This window comes from Aptenodytes forsteri, unplaced genomic scaffold (genome assembly GCF_000699145.1).
Source record: "Aptenodytes forsteri isolate BGI_AS27 unplaced genomic scaffold, ASM69914v1 Scaffold3, whole genome shotgun sequence".
Lineage (NCBI taxonomy): Eukaryota > Metazoa > Chordata > Aves > Sphenisciformes > Spheniscidae > Aptenodytes > Aptenodytes forsteri.
In genome coordinates, this window is record NW_008795283.1 from 1,862,990 (window position 1) to 1,883,926 (window position 20,937).

Here is a 20,937-nt window from a genome sequence, read left to right on the forward strand (position 1 = left end):
CCCCCTCCCCCGCCCCGGAGAAACAAGAATACCCCCCCCCCCCCCCCCCCAAATCCTACTTGCTGCTTCTCTGATTGATTAAAATACATAGGACAATATATGGGGCCAACTGACATGGGGGTACGGCTTGCTGTTTGCCTGGCCTGCCCTCTGCAACAGGCATAAGCTTTGCTGGTGATATGTTAAAAATTTACCTTAGATCATTGGATGCATTGTTCAAACTCTAAAAAAGGCCCAGCAGGATGAAATGCTGAACACTGTAAAGGAACAGAAAGAGAGAGGCTACAGAGGGAACCAGTGCGTGTTTAAACACAGAACCTGTTCTGCCATCATTATGGCAAAGATGGAGAAGAGCCTGAAGTAAGTGAAGCTTGCCTCACAAATAAGACAACTGACATTAAGACATTAAAACTGACATGACTGACATGAAGAAAAATCAGACCGCCAGATCTCTAGCTTTTCTTTTCAACATGACCTTCTCAGCAAACCTGGGCCAGGGAGATACAGGACAAGCACTACATAAATCCAATATTTTGTTAGTTGTTAAGGCTGGAAATGATTAACCCTATAGGTAAAGTGTCCCTTCATCTTGGAAACGAGCTTTCATTTCCAGTGCCAAAGTCAAGTTAGGTCACCCAGACAATTTCAGATATTCCTGAAGAGAGGACTCTGGACACTCCTCCACTTGGGAAACTTGGAAACCAGGACTCATTAATTGCACAGAGACAGCTTCCCAACTCTGCAAACTCATATGAAATGAAAGCTGTACTGATTAAATTTTTATATAAGTACCAAATATTCCTTGACATGCTTTTTTTTTTTTGCAAAATAAATGGTCCCATCATGGCATGGTGGGATGGAAAAGCTTGATGCGTGTTCTTTGGGGTATGCACTTAGCCTAGCTGATGCACATGGAAGTTTACACCAGAGCAGTTTCCTGAATTTAATTGTGGCTGTGGGCAGGCAGAGTATTTGGGTGGTAGCAGTCTTTTGCCTTACAAAGGACAGCCTGCTAAAAGATTTCTTTTTCCCCTTGCAACTGGGCTGCTGACGCTGGAGCTGAAAATAAATCAACATGACGACTGTGTGAAGAGCTGGGCAGTGAAAAATTCTACCAGAAAGGCCTCTATTGAAGGCTGAGAAATACACAAAGCTTGGGGAACATTAGGAAGCAAGCCTGCTGGTTTATAGAAGTGCAGTTGGGGCATACATCTCTGGTCTTTACAATATTAGTTTATATTAAGCTTTATTTTAAGAGTGATGATTACATTGGCTGGGTTTCAGTCCCTGTGCCAAAGATGCCAAATAAATATCAAATACTCTCCAGGGCTTCCCGCCACCCCTACCCACTGCATTTGAACCATGCAAATTAGACAGAATTGACATTGAAATGCTTACGGCTGGGAGAGAACGACGTATTTCCCATCCTTGGGGCATTTTTCATCCTGTTTATATGAATACAGACATGCTAGGCGTATACTGCTAATTCGATGGGTTACAGAATATTCAGCGTGCAGGCACTCAGCCACTGGCCTGATTTGTAAGGTCCAAATGCAAAGTTAAAACCATATGGGTTCACAAGCAATCCATACTGAAACCAAGAGGCACAAAGGTGCCACCCAGGAAGTTTTTTTTCTTGAGTAGTTAAAGATGGCACTGCTTCCTTCTACATTTTGAAGAGGAAAGCAGGGGATCAACATCACTCTCAAAACGTTGGAGCAATACCCACGGAAGTAACACATGCACAGAGGCACCTCCTTCATCTCTACACCCCTATAAACATGAGCACAGTATTCGTTGTGGCATCTCTGTGTGCTAAACTAGCACTGACTGCTTTTATAGTTGGGGGAATCCAGAAGCATAGAAGCCTTGCCTAGCTGAGGCAATGTAGCACTTTTAAATCCATCACAGTCCATTCTCAATGGCCTGTCCTGCCGCAGCATTGCAGCTGCTGCACTAAGGGGATTTGCTGTTATCAAGCAGAAGGGGGAGACAAGACCTCAGCTTTTCTCCAGTTCCCCAGAAATGCAGACTTCTGCCCACGTCTTGCAACAGGCCTGACCTGCTGCTCCTTCCAAGAGGGATGAACAGGCAGCCGATCAGAGGGGAGGGCCATGAAAAACAGCTCCTCTCCTCATCGGCAGGCTGGCTCCCGCCCCACAGCAAAACCACAGCGCTGGTACTGCCAAGAATTCGGTTCGCATTCTTCACTCCCCGTGGTAGCCACTAGGCCACACGGTCTCCTTCAATCCATTTGCATTTTATTAGGTCTTTTCATGCACCAGGGGACAACAGAACAAGCCACTTCCTCCCACTGAGCTCTCATTTCACACTTCAAATGGGCTATACTAACCTTTATGGTGGAGCAGCTGCCAGGGAGGAGGGGCGGGAGGAGGCAAGCAGGGCTAGGATGACAGGACAAAGCAGCATCTGAAGATGCAGACTCAGTTCCTCTCCCAGCAACCCAGAGGAACCCATGTCAGGGCAGAGCAACACCTTTCCCTCCCGCCCCCACCTCTGGGGCACCCAGAGCTCTACAGCCACCTTGGTGGTGTTCAGCCCAAGTGCTTTCTGGACTCACCTCCCACCCCCAGTAGGTGCTGCTGAGTTAATAGCCTGTACCATGTCGGTAGTCAGAGCATCAAGTAAGCTGGTAATAAATTCAACTTTCTTCCCGTCTGGGCAGCCTGCAGAAAGAAAAGAGGAGGTTTAATGCAAGAACACACAGGATTGGTCTCCTACCCTAGTTCAGCAAGGATCAGCCAGAGCCTCCTTTGTTTGTAACGTGGCAGCCATCATCAGTCCCTAAGGAAAGGCAGAAGAATCCCTCAGTGGGTTTCTCTGGGTGGCAATTTGTCCTGCAGCTTTTGTCCAGGCACACAGAGGGTCACTAACAATATTTGGCAGGAAGACCATGTGGTTAGCTTTATGGCCTCTCCCAGTTCCCTACCAGCATAACCACAGGGATGTGCTGGAAGCGCCTGGCAGACGAAGTTCCTGCGGTGACACTTGCAGAGAAGTTTACAAAACAACTCATTACCTCCTGGGTCATCTTCTTCTGTAAACATGGCTGTTCTGAGGTCCTAACTGACAGCTTAAAGCTTCCCAAAGCACGGGCCAAAGCGAGCGCTGCTGCTTGCACTCTCCTCTTCAGGTACAGAGAGCATTGCCTGCCAGCAGCTACCACAATAATTCAGTTCTTTGCATGATCACACTGCATGGGAAATACGTCAGTCTAAGTCAACATGTGGTAATCGCCCCCAGTCACTGCTAGCTTAAGCAGGACAAAGCAGGCTGAAGACGAACTTGGTAACCATTTCCATTACCTAGCCCTGAGGCTGTCTAGTTCCCCACCATCATAACCACAGACTGAGAGAGGCTCCTATCCTTAACAGTGCCAGCCTGTTATGACATAGCTGAGATGAAATTCTCCATCTCCTCACCTTTATGAGGCGATCTATGCCGTTTCCTTGCTTCTTAGAAAAGCAAAAGCATACTTCATTTACTACCACATTAATACTGTAACAATTGCTCTAGCCTACCAAGGAACAAGCATACTTAACTTCAACCCACCATCTCCAAAACCATTGTCCAAAACCCATCACCTTCCATCCTATTGTCTTCTCTTGATGTGACAGAGAAGCCATCACCACATCCCTTACCTCTTCTCTTTCCCAAAAACAACATTCACTACCAATTAGTCAGCTGATTAAGGCAGCAGACATCAGAAAACAGTCTCCCTCTAGCAACATATAGCAGTGTCAACACTTTCTGCTCTTCCTGGACAAGCAGAGAAGCACGTGTACCCCAAACAGAGCACCAGAAACTTACTGTAATCCCTTGACAGCTGAAAGCAGCTTGCAAATTGATCTGACAAAACTCCCTCCTTTGCAGTATTACAAGCTCTGTTCTCTGCAATAGCTAACCAACAGTCCTTTGCCTGTCTCCATATTATGTGCATTACACACACGCACACCCCTCAGCACTCGTTTGGCACATGGTCCAGAAAATGTCAGCATTGTAATGGGTAAGCTGCTATGGCAGCCAGAGTAGACCACTCACTTAAAGGAGCTTTTTGTTGCAGTAATGAGAAGGCTGAAAAACCATTTGCTAGAAGTCATCTCCCTGGGGCCTCAGCTTCTCACCGTCTGCAGGAATTAGCAGCTTGCCATTTGCTATGTGCAAGCAACACTTCCCTTCCTTCTTTCTTTCTTTCTTCTGGCCACAGCCATGACACAGTTTGTGAAAAGGGTATGTGTAGATGTGCAAGGATTTGGACTTATGTCTCCCCCACCTTGGCCTCTGCAGGGTCTCTTCACACAGGCCAAGGAGCATACTGCCTGCAGCACTGAGAGTCTGAAGAATGGGCAAACCTCTAGAAGAGGAATAAGGTAAGGAGTCCCCCTTACAGAACTGAGTGCAAATGGAATGATGAGTCTCAAATTAAAGCAGGTTTTTTTCTTAAAATTCAGTTCTGCTAAGAAATAAAAGTGGAAAAAAGTAAAAAGAAACATCCTCTCTCACCCCCTGCTGTTCTGGCTCAGCAGTGAATTTTTGCATACAAGAGCAGCTAATCAAACAAACCTCAAGTCTGCATCAAAAGATTGTGCAGCACAGCATCTCTCAGGCAGACAAACCAGGATCAGATCCTCCATCTCCTAGTCTCTCCATAGACAAGGGTATTTTCAGTGACAGGAACCGTCGTGCCAGCCAATGCAGCCAAGCACAGAGCTGAAAGTTTACTTAGGCACAGAAAAGTGGCTTGAGCTGAGAGGGGAACTCTCCTGGAGTCTGATGCTGGGACCAGACCACTAAGCTACAGAGCATCATGTGTCCTCTTCTGCGTCAAGCAGTTCCTGTCCCCTTGTCCAGCTGCAGCTGCAGTGCAGAAGCGGTGGGAAAAGGGAAACTAAACCATTCTGTCTTCCTGAGAGATCAGAAATGAAGTCTCAAAGAAAAAGCCCAAGAGCAAAGGATTTTCACAGAGGAGTCCTCGAGAGGCAGGGGGAAGTGCAGGGAGAGGCAGTAAAACAAGGGAAGAAGGGGATGGGGAAGAAAGGAAGTAAGGTTATTTTATTTTAGCATGATTTCCTAAGGAAATGAGCCTTAATGCAATCATTTAGCTGGTTTCCGTCCCCCTACCCCTCAAAGTAATACTTGAACCAATTGGCCAATTTCATTTGAATGTAAGAGGGAGGCAGATAGGAAATTTCTACGTGACTTGTGAAAATGAGAAGCTGCATAGAAGAGAGCCCTGCTGAGGGCAGAGTTCCTAAGCAGAAAGCTACAGGGCCCGAGGTCAGGAGCCAGCAGGAGGAGAATTAGGAGGCACAGAAGGCAAATCTGGAACAAATCTCATTTCCTTTGCTTACCCGCTCAGGGACAACTCACTTTATGCTAGCCCTAGAAAGGGCCAGGAGAAAATGAAGTGGACCCAGAGCTACCAGCTCTTTCTGCAGAATTCTTGGTCTCCACCACTCCCTCATGGTGGAGAGGGACCCACTATAGCTTCTGTTTTCAAGCAGTCAGCCCCCACCCAGGAGAGCAATGGCTGACCTGTCAGTGAGGGCCCCTCACTCATCTCCTTAGAAAGGCGGCGGGAAGGAAAAACCAGAGCACAGGCAGGTAGGATAGCATTTTTAAGATCTGCACAGACACCTATGCCTAGCTCATCTTCCTAGCAGAAAAAAGGTAGGCAAACAGTAAATTATGGCTTGTCACTCTGTTAAGAGGGAATAGCAGAATATAAAACAAGCAGTAATGGGAGATAAAGCGGGTCCCAGGCGGAAAATGAGGGATAAAGTCCAGCTAAGTGAGGAGCCAGCATTAGTTAAGGGACCTTAGTGCACCAGGAACGCTGCCCTGCCTGGTCCGTGCAGTGTCAGGGAGCCAGTTGGTCCACTGACAATTGCCAGCTATGTCTTCTTTCCTTGCTTAGAGGGCACCAAGCTGCTGAAAAGCCCTGTTAAATGGAAAGGATCCTGTCCTGGCCAGGCTTTGAAGAAAAAAATTCAGTGCTGAGCCCGTTCTTCCCCAGGGGACCTCCAGGCATCCAGGTTTCTTTCCTGAAAATTCTGATCCCAGACATGTTTTCAAAGGGCAGACAGGCAATAAACCGGCCCCCAGGACACTCCCAGCCTTTTCCAGTTCACTGCTGAAACTGGAGGTGATCCAAAATAACACAGAATAAAACCCATGGTAAAACATGCACCGTGAGGGAAATCCCCCATCTCCTCAACAATATTCTTGGCCTCTTAAGAGTCCCAAGGTGAGACAAGGGAAGAAGGCAGAGACAGGATCTTGTTCCTCTCTGACCTGGAAGTTCTCTGTCCTTGAATGGATCATCAATCTCTGTGCTCTTCGATCTGGCATCGCTTTCACACACTGGGGTCTCATAGCTGAAAAAGGAGAACAGCAGATGCTAAACTATGTGATATAGCTTTAGTGTCATCAGATGGTTGCTACGGGGTTCTGTCTTATCTGCTTACTGCAGGGGAAACCAATAAACCTCCAGAAGAAATATTATTCTCAAGCAACTGTCTCCTTATGGACAGTCAGCAACAGCAGAAGTGGAGAGAGAAGGAAGAGCGTACTCTGAAGACCAGTACCAGCTACCAACCTAAAACCACAAACAGCACGAGGCCCTCTTCCAACTCTTGTGGGCACAGACTGAGCTTTTTTCCAAAGCTGTCCATGCTCTGCAGAATCACTGTATCTAGCAGAGTTTAGGTCCCAACTCCTACTGGCCTGTTTTTATAGCTTGCCAGACCCACAATTTGTTTCCAAACCCCAAGTGAGAAAAGATTCCCCAGGCAGTTTTAAGATACAGAGTAACTTAAAGAAAAATCTATCACTGGCTTAAAATCTATCAATGCACAACCAAGCAGTCTTCTAAATCTGTACTGGTCAGGATCCAAGTGGCTGCAGCATGGAAGTATAAAGCAGAGGATAATGCAACAAAGCCACTTGTCTTTTCACTGCTCATGCTCCTGATCTGTACTCTTGAGCACAGCCCTGGTTCCTGCTACCACCCAAAAGCTGCAAGCCAGAGAAAAAAAGGCTGCTTTGCATGAATACTTAACACAGAGGAAAGTAAGAGCAGTAGTTACTATGCACCAGCTCCTACAGAGAGGGAGCTGCATAGTAACATTCAATAGGGAACATCACATACGGTATTGCTAGCTCTAAGGAAGGTAGTACAGAGCTGACCGCTCTAGAAGTAGGAACTTACCTTATATAGCAACAGTATTTTTTTATATCTCATCTCACCAGGCCTATAGCTCTTACCGAGTGGAAGTACCAGGCAGGGGGCGCCCCGTGTCCACCAGGACACACCAGCAGTACCCAGTTGACTGGTGGCATTGCACTGGTTTGTAGAGCCCTCCAGGAGCACACTCAGGGATGACGATACCCTCGCGGGGGTTCTGCCTGGCCTCCTCCAGGGCGCTCTGCCTTTCCTGGTCGCAGGAGTGAACTTTCTCTGGAAGATGGGAGGGAGGTTGGAGGGGGTGAAGAAAAAAAGCCAAATCAAGATCACCTTCCTCAGCTCAGCAGGGTATGGGTATCCTTCGCATCTCGACCACTTCTGGGTTGAGAGCTTCCTCCCACATTTAGCTGTGACACAACAAGATTATGGATTATAGACGTTGACTGCCAAGTGCCCAGCAAGCCAGGAACAGCAGGAAAAACTGTTCCCGTTCACCTGGGTTTTGGAACAAAGCTATCAGATAACAGTAATTCACTATTACCGCAGCCATGGGGTAAGCATTTCCCAGATTATGCTTTCACATACTGAGAGATCCTAAATTGTGACTTGTATTTTCCAGTTAAACAAAGGAGGCAAACACCCTGCTCTGCCCCACCGTCTCTTTCTCCAGACTTCCCTCTCAATAGCATCTCTGCAACACAATCCCAAGAGGAGTAGAAGGTTGTGTTTTAACACTGCCTTATCCAGTGCAGAGAGCACCTGCACACACCTCGGCAGGGAACAGAATGGGATAACCCATTCTACCTACACTGCTATCACCTCTCCAGCACACTCCACCGTTGCCCTCACCTGGAAAACAAGGGCACCCAACATTGCTTCCTACTGAGGGGTAGGTAGGACCCTTCCTTAATAGCTTATTACACAGAAAAGGTTATTTCTAAAGACATTGTCAACCAGAGAACAGACTACACAGGTGGCACGCACCAAAGAACAGAAAGAAGCCCAGAAGTGGCTTCTGCAGCCAGCCTGGCACCTTCGGCCCTAACACTGCCTCTCTGACCACCGTCTGCAGAGGAGTGATGGATGCATGGAGAGGTGCCAGGTTGCTGCCTCTTATATGGACCAGCCATTAAAGGGGGAAGAGATGACAAAGTACCTGCGGGATGTTAAGACCTATTTGGCTCAACAGCCAGAATTTCTCAATTACAAGTCTTCAAACATTCTGGCCCTTTGAGGAGTAGGAAATTATTTCAACTTTGGAAACCACTGAAAGTATCACAGAGAGAAAAAAGGCATGCATGTAGGACAGAAAGCAGTCAAGGCAGCTGATCACAGGATTTAAAACATGTCTAAGTCTAGGGTAAAAAAAGACAACACTATAACTCCTAACTTTTATCCTTAGGAGTGTGACAAAAACCAGAAGCAGGAACAGTTGTTCTCTCCTTCCCTAGCTTTCCTCTCCCTTGCAGTTTATTCTGTTTTTTGTTTTCTTTTTATAAATAAGCCACAACATCTGAAATTCCTTGCCATAGCCAAGAATCCCCTCAAGCTTTCAATACATAAAATGCTTCAACACTGACAGGCAATGACCCCACAGGTTCATCCCAAACCTGCAGATGTTTGCATGGTCAGCCAGCAGACATGACATGACCTCAGCATCCTGCCCCCAGGACAGGCTCAGCACACAACTAACACACGCTCACTGTTTCCGTGTATTTTGCCTGCCTGTCTGTACCCCATCAGTTACGTCTTATATTTTGGTGATAAATTCTGGTGCAGAGAGTAATTTTTGTTCTGTATTTGGGGAACAGAAGGGGTGCTGATTCACAACTAGAATTCCTCAGCTTGGTAGCAGCAGGTCAACACAAAAAACTCCAGCAGGTCTGCAAAGCATCACGTGAGTACAGCACGCTTTGGGTACCAGAAGCACTTTCACTGTTTTCTAATTGAACTGTAGCAGCTAAAGAGTCTCAGAGACCCAGAATGGTCTCCCTCTCCTCAGCATTTCAGATCACTGTCAAGGCTGGGAACGTGAAGGGCACCTGAACCTTGCCACACACAAATCCACATAACCGAACCACAGAATAAAAACTTTTAAGTGTCGGCAAGTCTGACTCAAGCAGAGAGAAACTTGATCGGGAAGGAGCAGGAGGGGATAAAGTCAACAAAAATTGAAAGGGAGCTCAAGCCTCAGCTGATATTTAAGCTGACTTCACTTTGCTGACAGATTTCACATCTGAAAAAAAAAGGCCCCGTGACTGTTCCTAAGCTGTACGTGGACAGAGAAGTCATTGAGCGAGAGGCCTGCAGGCTCCTTAACAAACCACTTACATCACAAGGGGCCCCGCTTGCCCATGGTCTGCTGACAGCAATTCACACCTTGGCCTTCAGGTGAGGAGGATCATTCATGCAGCTTGGGGAAGCAAAAACAGGGGCAGAATTCCCTATCATCATTTTATATAATAAGCAAGAGGAAAAAAAAAAGCAAAAGAAAAAAAAACTTCTGCTGAAGAGAACTACATTCCAGGAATTTTTCTATCTAAATCCCCAAAGCTTCCTGAGTGCACGAAGTCAAACTAAGATCTCTCAAGTCCTTTGAGTCTTGCAAAACTAGCACTAAAAATGTCTCTGAAAAAAATCAAGTGGGTTTTTTTTGTGTGTCAGGACAAAAAAATGTGCCACTTTTACTGAAATCAAGAAAGGAAAAAAAGAATAAATGTCTTTTGATGAGTTAGCATCTTATTTTACACACATTTGTAGTTAGGTATGCAAATTAAACAGAATAAATGTACAAACTTACACACACGTTTGTACTATGCCATAAAAATGGCAAAAAATTCTCTGCACATATAACAGAAATTTGTGGGAATTGAATAGTCATGGCATTTACTACTAGAATACAGAACTTCTGTTTGAAGGGTGTTTAAAGGCTGAGTGAAACAAATCTTACAGGTTTTGTTCAGTTGACATCAGATAGATGTAATGATGCAAAATCCCCCATCATCACCAGCGTTCAGTGGCCTGCCATTAGCAATGATAGCAGTACAACTGAAACAGCAGGGAGATCAGATTTTTCTCATTTCTAGCATACATCTAGAAGTAGCCACTATGAAAGTCCCATCCATTCCATTACACCCTGAAGAACAAAAACCAGACATGCTGGTTTTTTCCCCCCATGTATTTCATGCCTCAACCAGTTGTGGATCAGAAACTCGCAGAGACAGACAGAGTTTGTATTTAGCGAGTGGCAATGGTTTTTCCCTTCCACCAGTTTGCGATGTCTCCCCTCATAAACTTTTATTGACTATGACATCCCGCAGCTAGTTCTGTGGCTTGACTGCATGTTGCGTGTGGAACACAGCACATCCTTCGGTTTGATCTAAACCTGGCTCCAACTAGTTCTGTTTGCTGACCCTAGTTCTTCTGGAGGAGGAAACAACGAACAGTTTGCAGTCACTCCCTCCCTGCCTCTCATTGCTTTACAGATTCCTACTTCATCTCTTTCACGTGCTGAAGAGTCCCAGCTGACCCAGTTGTTCCTTCTTGGAACCCTTTCCAGATCTACCATACCTTTCCTGAGCCAGAGGGGATCAGAATAGCAAACACATTGACGCTAAACGGAGGCTCTGACAACAGCCCTGTGGAAAGTTCCTTCAGTGACATCTGTCTACTAAGCAGAAGAAAGTATTAACTAGCACTAGCCCCCAGAGAGACTCTTTCCTCCAGGCTAGCACTCTAACAGCACTTAATTCCCTTAAAAAATAAACATGAATATTAACAGTTGGGGTGTATTTCAACAGCCAGCAAAGTCAGCTGGGAAATCCATATCATCAGCTTCCCTAGTATGGGACTTGGCATGAACTGCATACACTGTCACCCTGAAAGACAGTCTCACGGGTAATGAAGGGACCATCAAACACTATCCCAGCTCCAGGACACTGAAGTCAGCCTGTTCCAGTCAGACTGCTTACTGGAAACTTTGCTGTTGTTGCCAAGGCCAGGTTTATGGAGGATAGCAAAAGCCTATGGCTAAGCTAGAAGGTTTAATGCCAGCTATGAAATTAAGCTGTCATCTTAGAAAGAAGCATGTATTTATTATACACGCAGGGTACTTAAAAGCCTATTCGCTGTTTGAGTTAATGGCGGTTGCAGGCACAGAAAGAAAAAAAAAAAGTTTTCGTTCTTTCCCTGTACTAAACATTTAGAGAGAGAAGAACATTTAAGACAGCAAGTCAGTAGGACACAAACAGCCTTCCCAGGACCAACAATAATATGGTACCCCCCCTTTTTTTTTTTTTTAAAGACACTGTCACATTCCCCTGTTTTCTGCCATCTCTGCTTTGACTTAAGACAACCATCAACAAAGAAGCTGGCAACAACTTGCCAACTTGCTGTTGCTGGGGAGTGAAACCTTTGGGAGACAGCAAATCTAGATTACAACAAATCCAATGACAGCCAGAAAAAGATAGGGAATGCGTGCACACACAAAGAAGAGAATCACTGGCAGAAATAACAGCCAGAAAAGATAGGGAATGCGTGCACACACAAAGAAGAGAATCACTGGCAGAAATATCCATTTTACCTTAACTGCTCAGCTCTAAAATGCTGTTTGTTCCTTCTTACTCTTGACTGCTTCTAACACTCCTTAAAACATTTTTTAAAGTAGTGTCTCTGAAGCCACGAGCTATTGCAGGAAAACAGGGCTTGGACATCTGCAGTTGTACATTATTTATGCAACAATTTTCCCCTAGTAATAGCTTTCTAAGAAATACATGGACAGATTCATAAAAAGGTCTCTCATTCCTGGTCCCTTAAGTACACACATTCAAACATACATCTAGTGCCTGCACAATAAAAATAAAAGTGATGGATGAGGTAAGGGACTCATCTGACTGTCTAATAAACTAGATGGTTATTAAAAAGATGGGCTGTTTGTTTACCTTACAAAGCTGAGAAGAGAGGGTGTCTAGCAGCATCTAAACAAAGGCTTGTGCTTAACAGTTCTCATGCTCAGCTTGCAGGGCTAGATGCAGCCAACGCGCTGCTCTGGGGACAAGGCAGCCTCCCCCAGCTGCTCTCCTGACGCATAACAACTCTCATTGCTATCAGAGCCAAAGGACCAAGCATCAATCACGGGGGCTGCGAGGATGCTGTGGATGATTAGGGCGGGACATAAGGAAGATCTGCCGTCCAACCACAGCAGATTATTTTTTTTAATATTACTCTTCTGCACACAATTTTTTTCTTATTAAAAGAAGAGAGAGACTGTGACACCAAAACCAACCACCTTGGAGAGATCCCTACACCCTTGAGAGTCAGGAGTCCTTCTTCCAAACCAGGCAAAAGAGAGGGTCTAACCTCCCTCTGTTTCTGCCCAGCCCCAATGAATCTATGTGAATAGCCTAATCCCAGAGCTACAGGCTATGCCAGGCAGGGCAGATTTCCTTCTCTTTCCCTCTCTCATTTCTTTTGACCAGAAATGCTGTCTGGACTGGGGAAACTTTTCCCATGGAGTTCCCACAAAAAGCTTCAGTTTTAATGAACAAGCATTCATCAGAAGGGGAGGAAAAGGTCTTTTACTGAAGGATTCTTGACCAATCCCCATTGTTAGTGCTGCAACAGGGACCTGACTTCAAAATACCATTTCAAAAAAATCAAACACATGCCTCTCCCAAATTTTTTTTTGTTCAACTCCCAGCTTTACCCTCCATGAGGAACTAGTGCAGCACAGAACGAAAGGCAGCGGTATGAATATCTAGTGCCAAGTTCCTATTGACATCCTGTGCCAACCCAAAAGTGAAGACTAAGTGTCTTTGTGCCTCAGTTTTCATCTCAGTGAAAGTGCCTGTCTCCCAGGGAAGCTTAATTCAAACAAGGTTGATTTCTCATTTTTATTTAGCCTGTCTTTACACTGCTCTGGCAGAGAAGAGGAGCCTTGAACTGGTTATTTTATCACAGCATGTACACCAGCTTAAAGGTGCTTTTACATTGCATAAGGGAGCTCTAATGTGAACAGGAGCCAGGTCCGCTCTGTGAGAACAGGTGTCTTATTCCAGTACGGAGCTTACAAAAGCTGTGGGCAGAAAGTGCAGCCTCATTCCACAGAGAAAGTTCGGCACAGGTTATATCAGCAGCCCAAATCTGCATACCTTCCACCTCGGAGGGGAAAGAGAATTTGAAAAGCCTTGGGTATGCACATGCACAAGGGCTGGCAGGACTAGCAAAGCAATGTGGTGAATAGGCACTAGCTGCCTGTCCCCCGAGCAGGGCTGTGGGTGGAAGGAGAGAAACAACCCTTTCTGTGTTGACTAGGAGCACAATAACAGCTGAGCAAATATGGCTCATGGGGATAGCATAAATCTCTCCGCACCTCTGTTAGTCATCAGCACTGCTACCCGCTCCACCCTCTTCTGTCTGGGACCGTGGTCCTTCCAGAGTATTCTGGCTAATGTAAAGGTAAAGAGAAAAAGAAACCTTGCAGGTGCTCCCAGACTGTACCAGTTGAGCAATCCTTGCTTTACCTTGGTACTCACTCAATTTCATTTTTCAAGGCATAGGCTACAGAGGAAGCAGAGATTACCACACGTCCAGTGCTGAACAAGTACAATGCAAAGGTTTAACAGGTGGCTTATAATTTTAAAAAATGCATTGTTCCAAGTGGCTCATTAAACTTCAGCTATCCAGGAACACATCCTTCCCCTGCCGTCTTCCTTCTGCTCATAGCGATAAAGCTGCACTGTACTCCTGCCCAGTGTTCATGATGAGAAGCCTATTCAATATCTACCCTCTAGCTTGAAATAAGGAGGAATGGCTGAAGGAAGCACTGTCGCAGCAATTAGAGTGAACTTGCTGAGGGACTTTTTGATGCACAACTTGTGCTTGCTTTGCAGAACCTGTGGGCATTGGGTGCTGCCCAGCTAGGAAAGGAGTCTGCTCCACAGGGTTTCCAAACCACACAGGAATAAAGCTCCACGCCTGCGCATCTTGAAACCTGCCAGTTGAAAGCTACCTGTCCATGCAATTCTAACTCAACTGTCTTTCAGGCAGGGCTTGGACTCTTTCTACCACCCCATCTCTCAAGCAGTCAGTCACACAGTCCTAGCCCTCCTAGAGCTGTAGCCAGACTAGCTGAAAGATGGCAGAAAGAGAACAATACACTTTTTTATGGCTACAGTACATCATCCTAGCAAAAAATACAAATATTTGCATGTTCATACACAATGCATTAGATGGAGCTCTGATTAAATTCTGGTTCATTAGAGTATATTGTAAGTTGTGTCATTCTCATAAGCACATGAGGGAAACGTAAACTACATACAATTACTGTGAGATAGTTGCCTAACACTGCAGGTTAAGAAAAACATGCTTCAAGAGGAGAGATCTCAAAAGTTCTCTGTGAAACAATTCTTCAACATTGAAAGCCATCGTGAGACTTGTCTTGTATCAAATTAAATGACCAATTTGGCTAGTGGAACATAGCATCCAATTTACAAACTGAAATTCAGGAAAGAATTCAAAGTCATCTTGATAAATGGTTTTAAATCAGCGTGATCACAACTTAGAAGTACAAACCATAACAACCAGCAAGAAGAAATCTAGTGCATGGAGAGGAAATTACTGGTGAGACAGCAAGACTTAGAAAAAAACTATCAGGAGCTTAGGTAGACCACAAAAAAGTCTGCAACTTCATGACATTGTAAACAACAACAAAAAAGTCAAAACAGGTAAATCCAGCTGGGGGATGTAGTGACAGGGGCCTCACATAAGAAACAGGCACTAAGGACTGGTAAGCCTTTAGATCAGCCCTGTGTCCAGCTCCGGGCACTGCAATTTGAGGGAGAGGTGGACCATTTGGCAAGAGTGCAGGAGACAGCAAAGGGAACAGGCAGAGGTTTAGGAAACTTGAGCTATGAGAAAAGGCTGAAAGAATTCCATTTGTTTAGTCTAGGGATGACATTCAGTCTTCTGAGACATAAAAGCTGTTATATAAAAAAAGATGGTCATAGATCTTTTTTTTTTCTTCCCTATGGGTAGTTCAAGTAGCAGTCAGCTTACTTGGAGAAAGGAGATTTAGGTCTGATATAAAAAAAGCCCTGGTGATTAACTGTTCACTCATTGGAAGAGGCAGTGGGATTCCTTTCACTGCATTAGGAACAGGTTACACACGTCAGAGCTGCTGTTAACTGGATATGACCCTTAGTTAAAACAGGAAGGAAAAAAACTATGCGACCTGTTCAGGTCTTTTCCACTCTCCTCACACAGACTGAGAAGCTCCAGCAGATCCTAGATGACTGAGGCAACCTCTTTGCAAACACAGCCTAAAATCTTGAAGATATTTGATCTGGTTTAAGTTTCCAGATTTTGGGGTCTGATCTTCCTAATGCACCTGGCTTCCATATTCTGTATGACAGCTGTAGCTGTGCAGTACCTTCACAACGACAACAGTTTCTGCAGTCTGAGCAGAGAAAGTTTGGCACCAAAATGCAACCCCCTTCAGTTCTTTACATCAGGACAATTCCTCAGCACTAGAAAAGCTTTCAACCTTAGACACTGCCCTTGTGATTTTGAGAGGAAGCTACCCAGAGTCTGTGTTTTTTCTTCCCTAACTTCTCTTTTCCATTTCACATAGTTTCTAAGCATTGTTAGCTTGTGGCATACCTAGCTTTGAGATAAGCCACCTGTCTTTGAACACATTCATTCGTTTTCCCTACACTCCTTTCTCACTTCCACTCTTTCCACACTGAGGAATGCTATTCAATAAAATGAGAAGCCATAGGTGTTTCCACTGGAGCCTCAACATTATTGGGAAACTATTTTCACTTCCACACCTGTTTTTAATAGTGCTTGGAACAACTAGCACAGCAATTGTTGGAGAACTTGCCTACCTCTGCTGGCTGGAGTATACGAGCACACTATTTTTACAGTATTGTAAGTGTATAATTACAGAACACCAAATAGAAAGCTTTTGAAAGCTGTCACAGGCAGGTAAAGAGTATTTCAGACTGATCTTCCTAACTACAGTAACATTCTTTTTTTATGCTACTGCTGGTGAGTGAAAGGGGGGGGAAGAGACAGGTTTATAGTGTGATGAGTCTTTGTGTGATGACGGATCAGCTTTTTCCTGTAGCATTTAGCACTTTACAAGGAGGCAGAGGGAATTGCCTCTGACAGGAGTGCTAGCACTCACTCTTGGACATTTAGCTTGAGCCAGCTGTCTCTGGGCAAAATGTTCAGGCTTTGGTAGTTCAATGACGTAACATATAGGATTCAGACATCAGCCATGGGACAGAGAAACTGCTCCCACTTCATCAGTGTCATGAGATGGAGGCAGTCCTCTTCCATGCTCTGGGTTGAAAGGCAAGGGAAGGACTACAGAGTGATACTATAGCTGAGGTTAGTGTTCTTCCCAGTAGGATTTCTCTGAATTGCAGCCTTACGCAGGCAACAGTCCCTCCAGCTGTGGGATCCCATGCATTCTGGGGGTCCCAGCTCCAGAGAGAAGCTGCAACTTTGTGCTGTCGGAGCCTGTTCAATGAGCCTAAGATGAGGTGGGAGACTGATGACACCAATAGGATCACAGACCTCCCTGCATTATAATAGGTGAAACCTGAGAAAAGCCATTCCATTCACCCAGAGTGAGGGTAGCCAGTTTAACACATCTTCCTCCCTCACGTGTTCCAGGAGATTGAATGCTGCCTTACTTTTTAAACATACTCCCATCTCTTTGCCTGGCTCTGAAGGTGGGTTCTCTGCCCAGCCTTCTTTCCTGACTCTTCAGAGACAACCCTTGGGACCTTCTACCAAGAGGTCTTTCCAGCTACTTACACACCATTTCAACAGCCTGAAAAGCATGCAGTTAAGCCACCCCTGAACTGTACCACAAAACATACTCACTGGTTCCCACTGACCACTTTCTTTGGTGGTCTGGAAAAATGCAAAAATGAGATGACCACGAAGAGAAAGGGAACACGAGGATGGCAGCTTTTACTCATGTCCCTCCCTGCCCCCCCCAACATACACAGGACTCTTGCAACACAGCTCACAGGTCTGTTGACATCAATTTGAAAGTAAAGAGAACACAGTCGACATACAAGGAGGTTGTAGAGAGGCAGGTGTTGGTCTCTTTTCCCAAGTAACAAGCGATAGGACAAGAAGAAACAGCCTCAAGTTGCACCAAGGGAAGTTTAGATTGGATATGAGGAAAAATTTCTTCACTGAAAGGGTTATCAAGCATTGGAACAGGCTGCCCAGGGAAGTGGTTGAGTCACCGTCCCTGGAGATATTTAAAAGATGTGTAGATGTGGTGTTTAGGGACATGGTTTAGTGGTAGACTTGGCAGTGCTAGGCTTATGGTTGGACTCTATGATCTTAAGGGTCTTTTCCAACCTAAATGATTCTGTGACATCTTCCTCAAATGTCCCATGCTGCTGCTCCACAAGCCCTACTGATATTCCTGCAGGACCTCACACATTTCCCTTCTTATCTACTCAATCCATCTCCAAGACCCACCAAAGCGGAGAACCTCTTCACCCTAAGCCTGGCACCAGAAGAAGGAAGCCTTCATGGGAGGGGTAGGGTTTTCCAGCAGTTCTGGAATGCAGCTCTGCTTCCTCACAGCCTTGTGCTCTACTAAGTGATATCCATGGCCTCCTTGGACAATACTGGGGGCAGAAGACACTCTTAAGGATACACTGATCTGTATACCACTGAACCCTTTTTTTCTTCAGTTGTCTCCTTGCAAATCAGTTGCAAGCCCCACCAGGGCTTTTGGTTTCAGGAGACACCTAGGTCTAAACCTTTTCCAGAGGGAATCCAGGAGCACAGGTCAAGCCGTTACTTTGAAACGGCTCCTCCTTATTTGTGGCACCTCAGAAGTGTTATCTTTCTTGTGAAGTTGACAGGAACCCTTCAAGAGAGACAGGAAGGTGAGTTAATACGTGTAGTCCATCTGCAGGCATCAACATGTTCAAATGGATGTCCGAAGTGCAGATCCACATACAAGCCTGTGCTGAATGCTGCTATTACATACAGCAAGGAGCATGTTGCTGCTAAGGAATTACTTCAGCGAATCACTGCATCCCCTCCGATATGAACCAGCTTCTGCTAAAAAGCAAACCAAACTCCATAAAGGTGACCTCTCCACTCTCCGTTTGTCCCTGTAGGTCCAGGTAATGTCTGGTGCTGGAGCTTATTTTTCCTTTCCCCTCCAAATCCTCAGTGGTTTTAAATGCAGCATTGTTTTTTTTCCCCTTTTACCCCAGCTTCTTATATCTTTGCCCCTCTCCTACCGCTCCCTGTCCACTCGCCTTAACCGGCAGCTGTAGAGTAGCAGTTATAACTCCATGTCTAGAGTAATTTATTTTCTTTCTTTGGGGGATAAGGAGGGGGGAGTGACCGAATTCTTTGGGAATGATTTATCACACAGCACTCAGGGGGAGCTTCATTTATTTGCCTAGCTGCATATGGTTTAACACCTATGGTTGCATGCCGACTATTATACAATGTTATTTTTCCCATTTGTATACTTCGCACCTTTTCATAGAGCAGATTAACTGGTCCCCAATGGCATGTTATTTATGACTTTGTTTGCTGGCTGTCTGGGAAGGGTCCCGGTCCTAGATTCTTCCATTCTCCCTGCTTCTGCTCTCCCCTACATACTCCCTTCTTCACCACACCTGTCACACTGAGACCATGGGAGAATCATACTTGGGCATCACATATATCGTACCTTCCCAGAACTTCCAGGAGGGAGGAACAGACGGAGGCCTCCCAAGCAGCAGTCAAGAGAGGTGGTTGAACCACAGATGGAGCCGGAGGGAAAGGAGGGATAGAGAGTAAGGGAGAAACATCACATTTTGCCTTGCAAGTAAGCAGAAACTCAGCAGAGAACAGCATAAAGATTTGCTGTGAAAATGTAATGGAATTAGTAAGTTTTCATATCATACTCAACAGGAACTTCTCCTGAGATTGCTTCCTTTGGTATCAAGCCAGAACCTAAATAAAAATGAATTCAAAACCAAACCACAACAAACCCTCACAAAAAGAAGGGGTGGGAGGACTAATACAAAGGTCTGAAGATAAGTAGTTCTGGCAGGTGGGGCAGTAAAGTGACAGATTTTAGCCTAATAGTTTTGACAGGTCAGAGGAACACTGTGTTGGGAGGCACTGACTCAAGATGCAGGACAAGAGCCAAGGAGGACACGTTAACAGAGGATAGTAGAAAAGGCAAAAGCTCTCTCACTCATTGGTTCCCTCCCACGAACTCTTGTTCTTGACATCACCACTGACACTTCTTTTATCCTCTTCAGCTATGGGGAAGTTCAAAAGCCACTACTCCCAGGTGTTACGCCTGGAGGAGATGGAAGCACCAAAATGTTCACCAAGGAGGACTGCAGTCAGCATTAGGATGTCATTCCCAGGCACCAAAATTCTCCAATTCCAATGCCACTGTAATATCTTATTCAGCTGTCACTAAAGCACAATTGTGCCTGGCTACCTCCCCTTCTCAATCTGCTTTCCTGCTAAAGTGAGATCAACTTTTCCTTCCACCCATCTCCTCCACCTGGTGTCCTCACTAACAATAACCAGCCACAGATTTTGGGGAAGAGCCTACAATCCTATAATAGACATTTGGACAGTAACATTAACACAACTGGCATGGAAAGACAGCCATTCAGTTTGGAACTAAACACAACTAGTTTAGTAGTAGCAGAAAGTAGGAGAAAAATAGCAGGAGAAGCAGAAGCCTATGGTCTCACATGTCTTTAAATAACAAGGCAGGAAGTGCTGTGCGCCAAGAGTAGGACAAGACAGCTAAGGAATAAGGCTGAGAAGACAGGATAGAGACAGGTGAGAAACTGCCCCCATTCAAAACAGTGCTTTGCTTTTCAAGAGCCTCATCTGAATCTACCTGCAGCTCCCTGGTCTCTGCAGCGTTCCACGTTTCCAAGGCACAAGGAAATTTGCTCCAACTCCAAATAACTATACATTCAACACAAATGGGTGCACTGTCTCCCCACTCTGGAAAATAATATAGGCATTCAAGCTCCTTGGGGTTATTCCTCACTGCTAAAAAGGAAAGTCCTAATAACAAATCAAACTTTTGTCTAACCTTGGCTATTTTTGGTGTATCCCACCAAAGCTGCCATATTCCTTTTTAAGGGCAAATCAGCAGGCCCTGCCCTGTTATATGTTGGTTGGTCTCACCTGACAATCTGGCTCAGGAAGAACTACACTGATTCTCAGTACAGGTGGCTTAAAAGCAGACTCCTTATTAATGTATGGGATCCTAGAAAGACTCCATATGGCTAAGGCAACATACCATGAGTACATTCCCCCTATGAGCAATCACTATCCCTGATCCTTAAGAAAGGCATGCAGCCAAACGGTATCACTTCCTAGGTGAGTACTAGAAAGAAGGAGCTATTTTGGGGTGCCATGTGGGTTTTCTTGCCTTTTTTTCCTGCAAGTGGGAAAAAAACTTAAGGAAGGAACACAGACAAAACAGAGAACCCAGATCCTGGTAGTACACTTGATGTAATCACATCCCACCTCACTGTGTGGATCCCTGGAGACAAACTGCACCCAAGAGTACACAGACTCCCTTTGGGGTGGATGGCAGGGTGTGCTTCTGCTTTTTGCAAAATTATATTTAGGCAGCCAAGAAGGCCAATGGCATCCTGGCCTGTATCAGAAATAGTGTGGCCAGCAGGAGTAGGGAAGTGATCGTG

The 20,937-nt window shown here is 45.4% G+C and overlaps 1 protein-coding gene across 1 annotated transcript in view; it reads right to left on the minus strand.

The window, feature by feature from the left end:
- The window catches only part of SMOC1 (SPARC related modular calcium binding 1), a 114,793-nt gene that overhangs the window by 18,883 nt on the left and 74,973 nt on the right, over positions 1-20,937 (minus strand). The window contains 3 exon segments of the mRNA XM_019472077.1: positions 2,582-2,687; positions 6,316-6,398; positions 7,288-7,480. Coding sequence (XP_019327622.1) covers positions 2,582-2,687; positions 6,316-6,398; positions 7,288-7,480 — 382 coding nt within the window.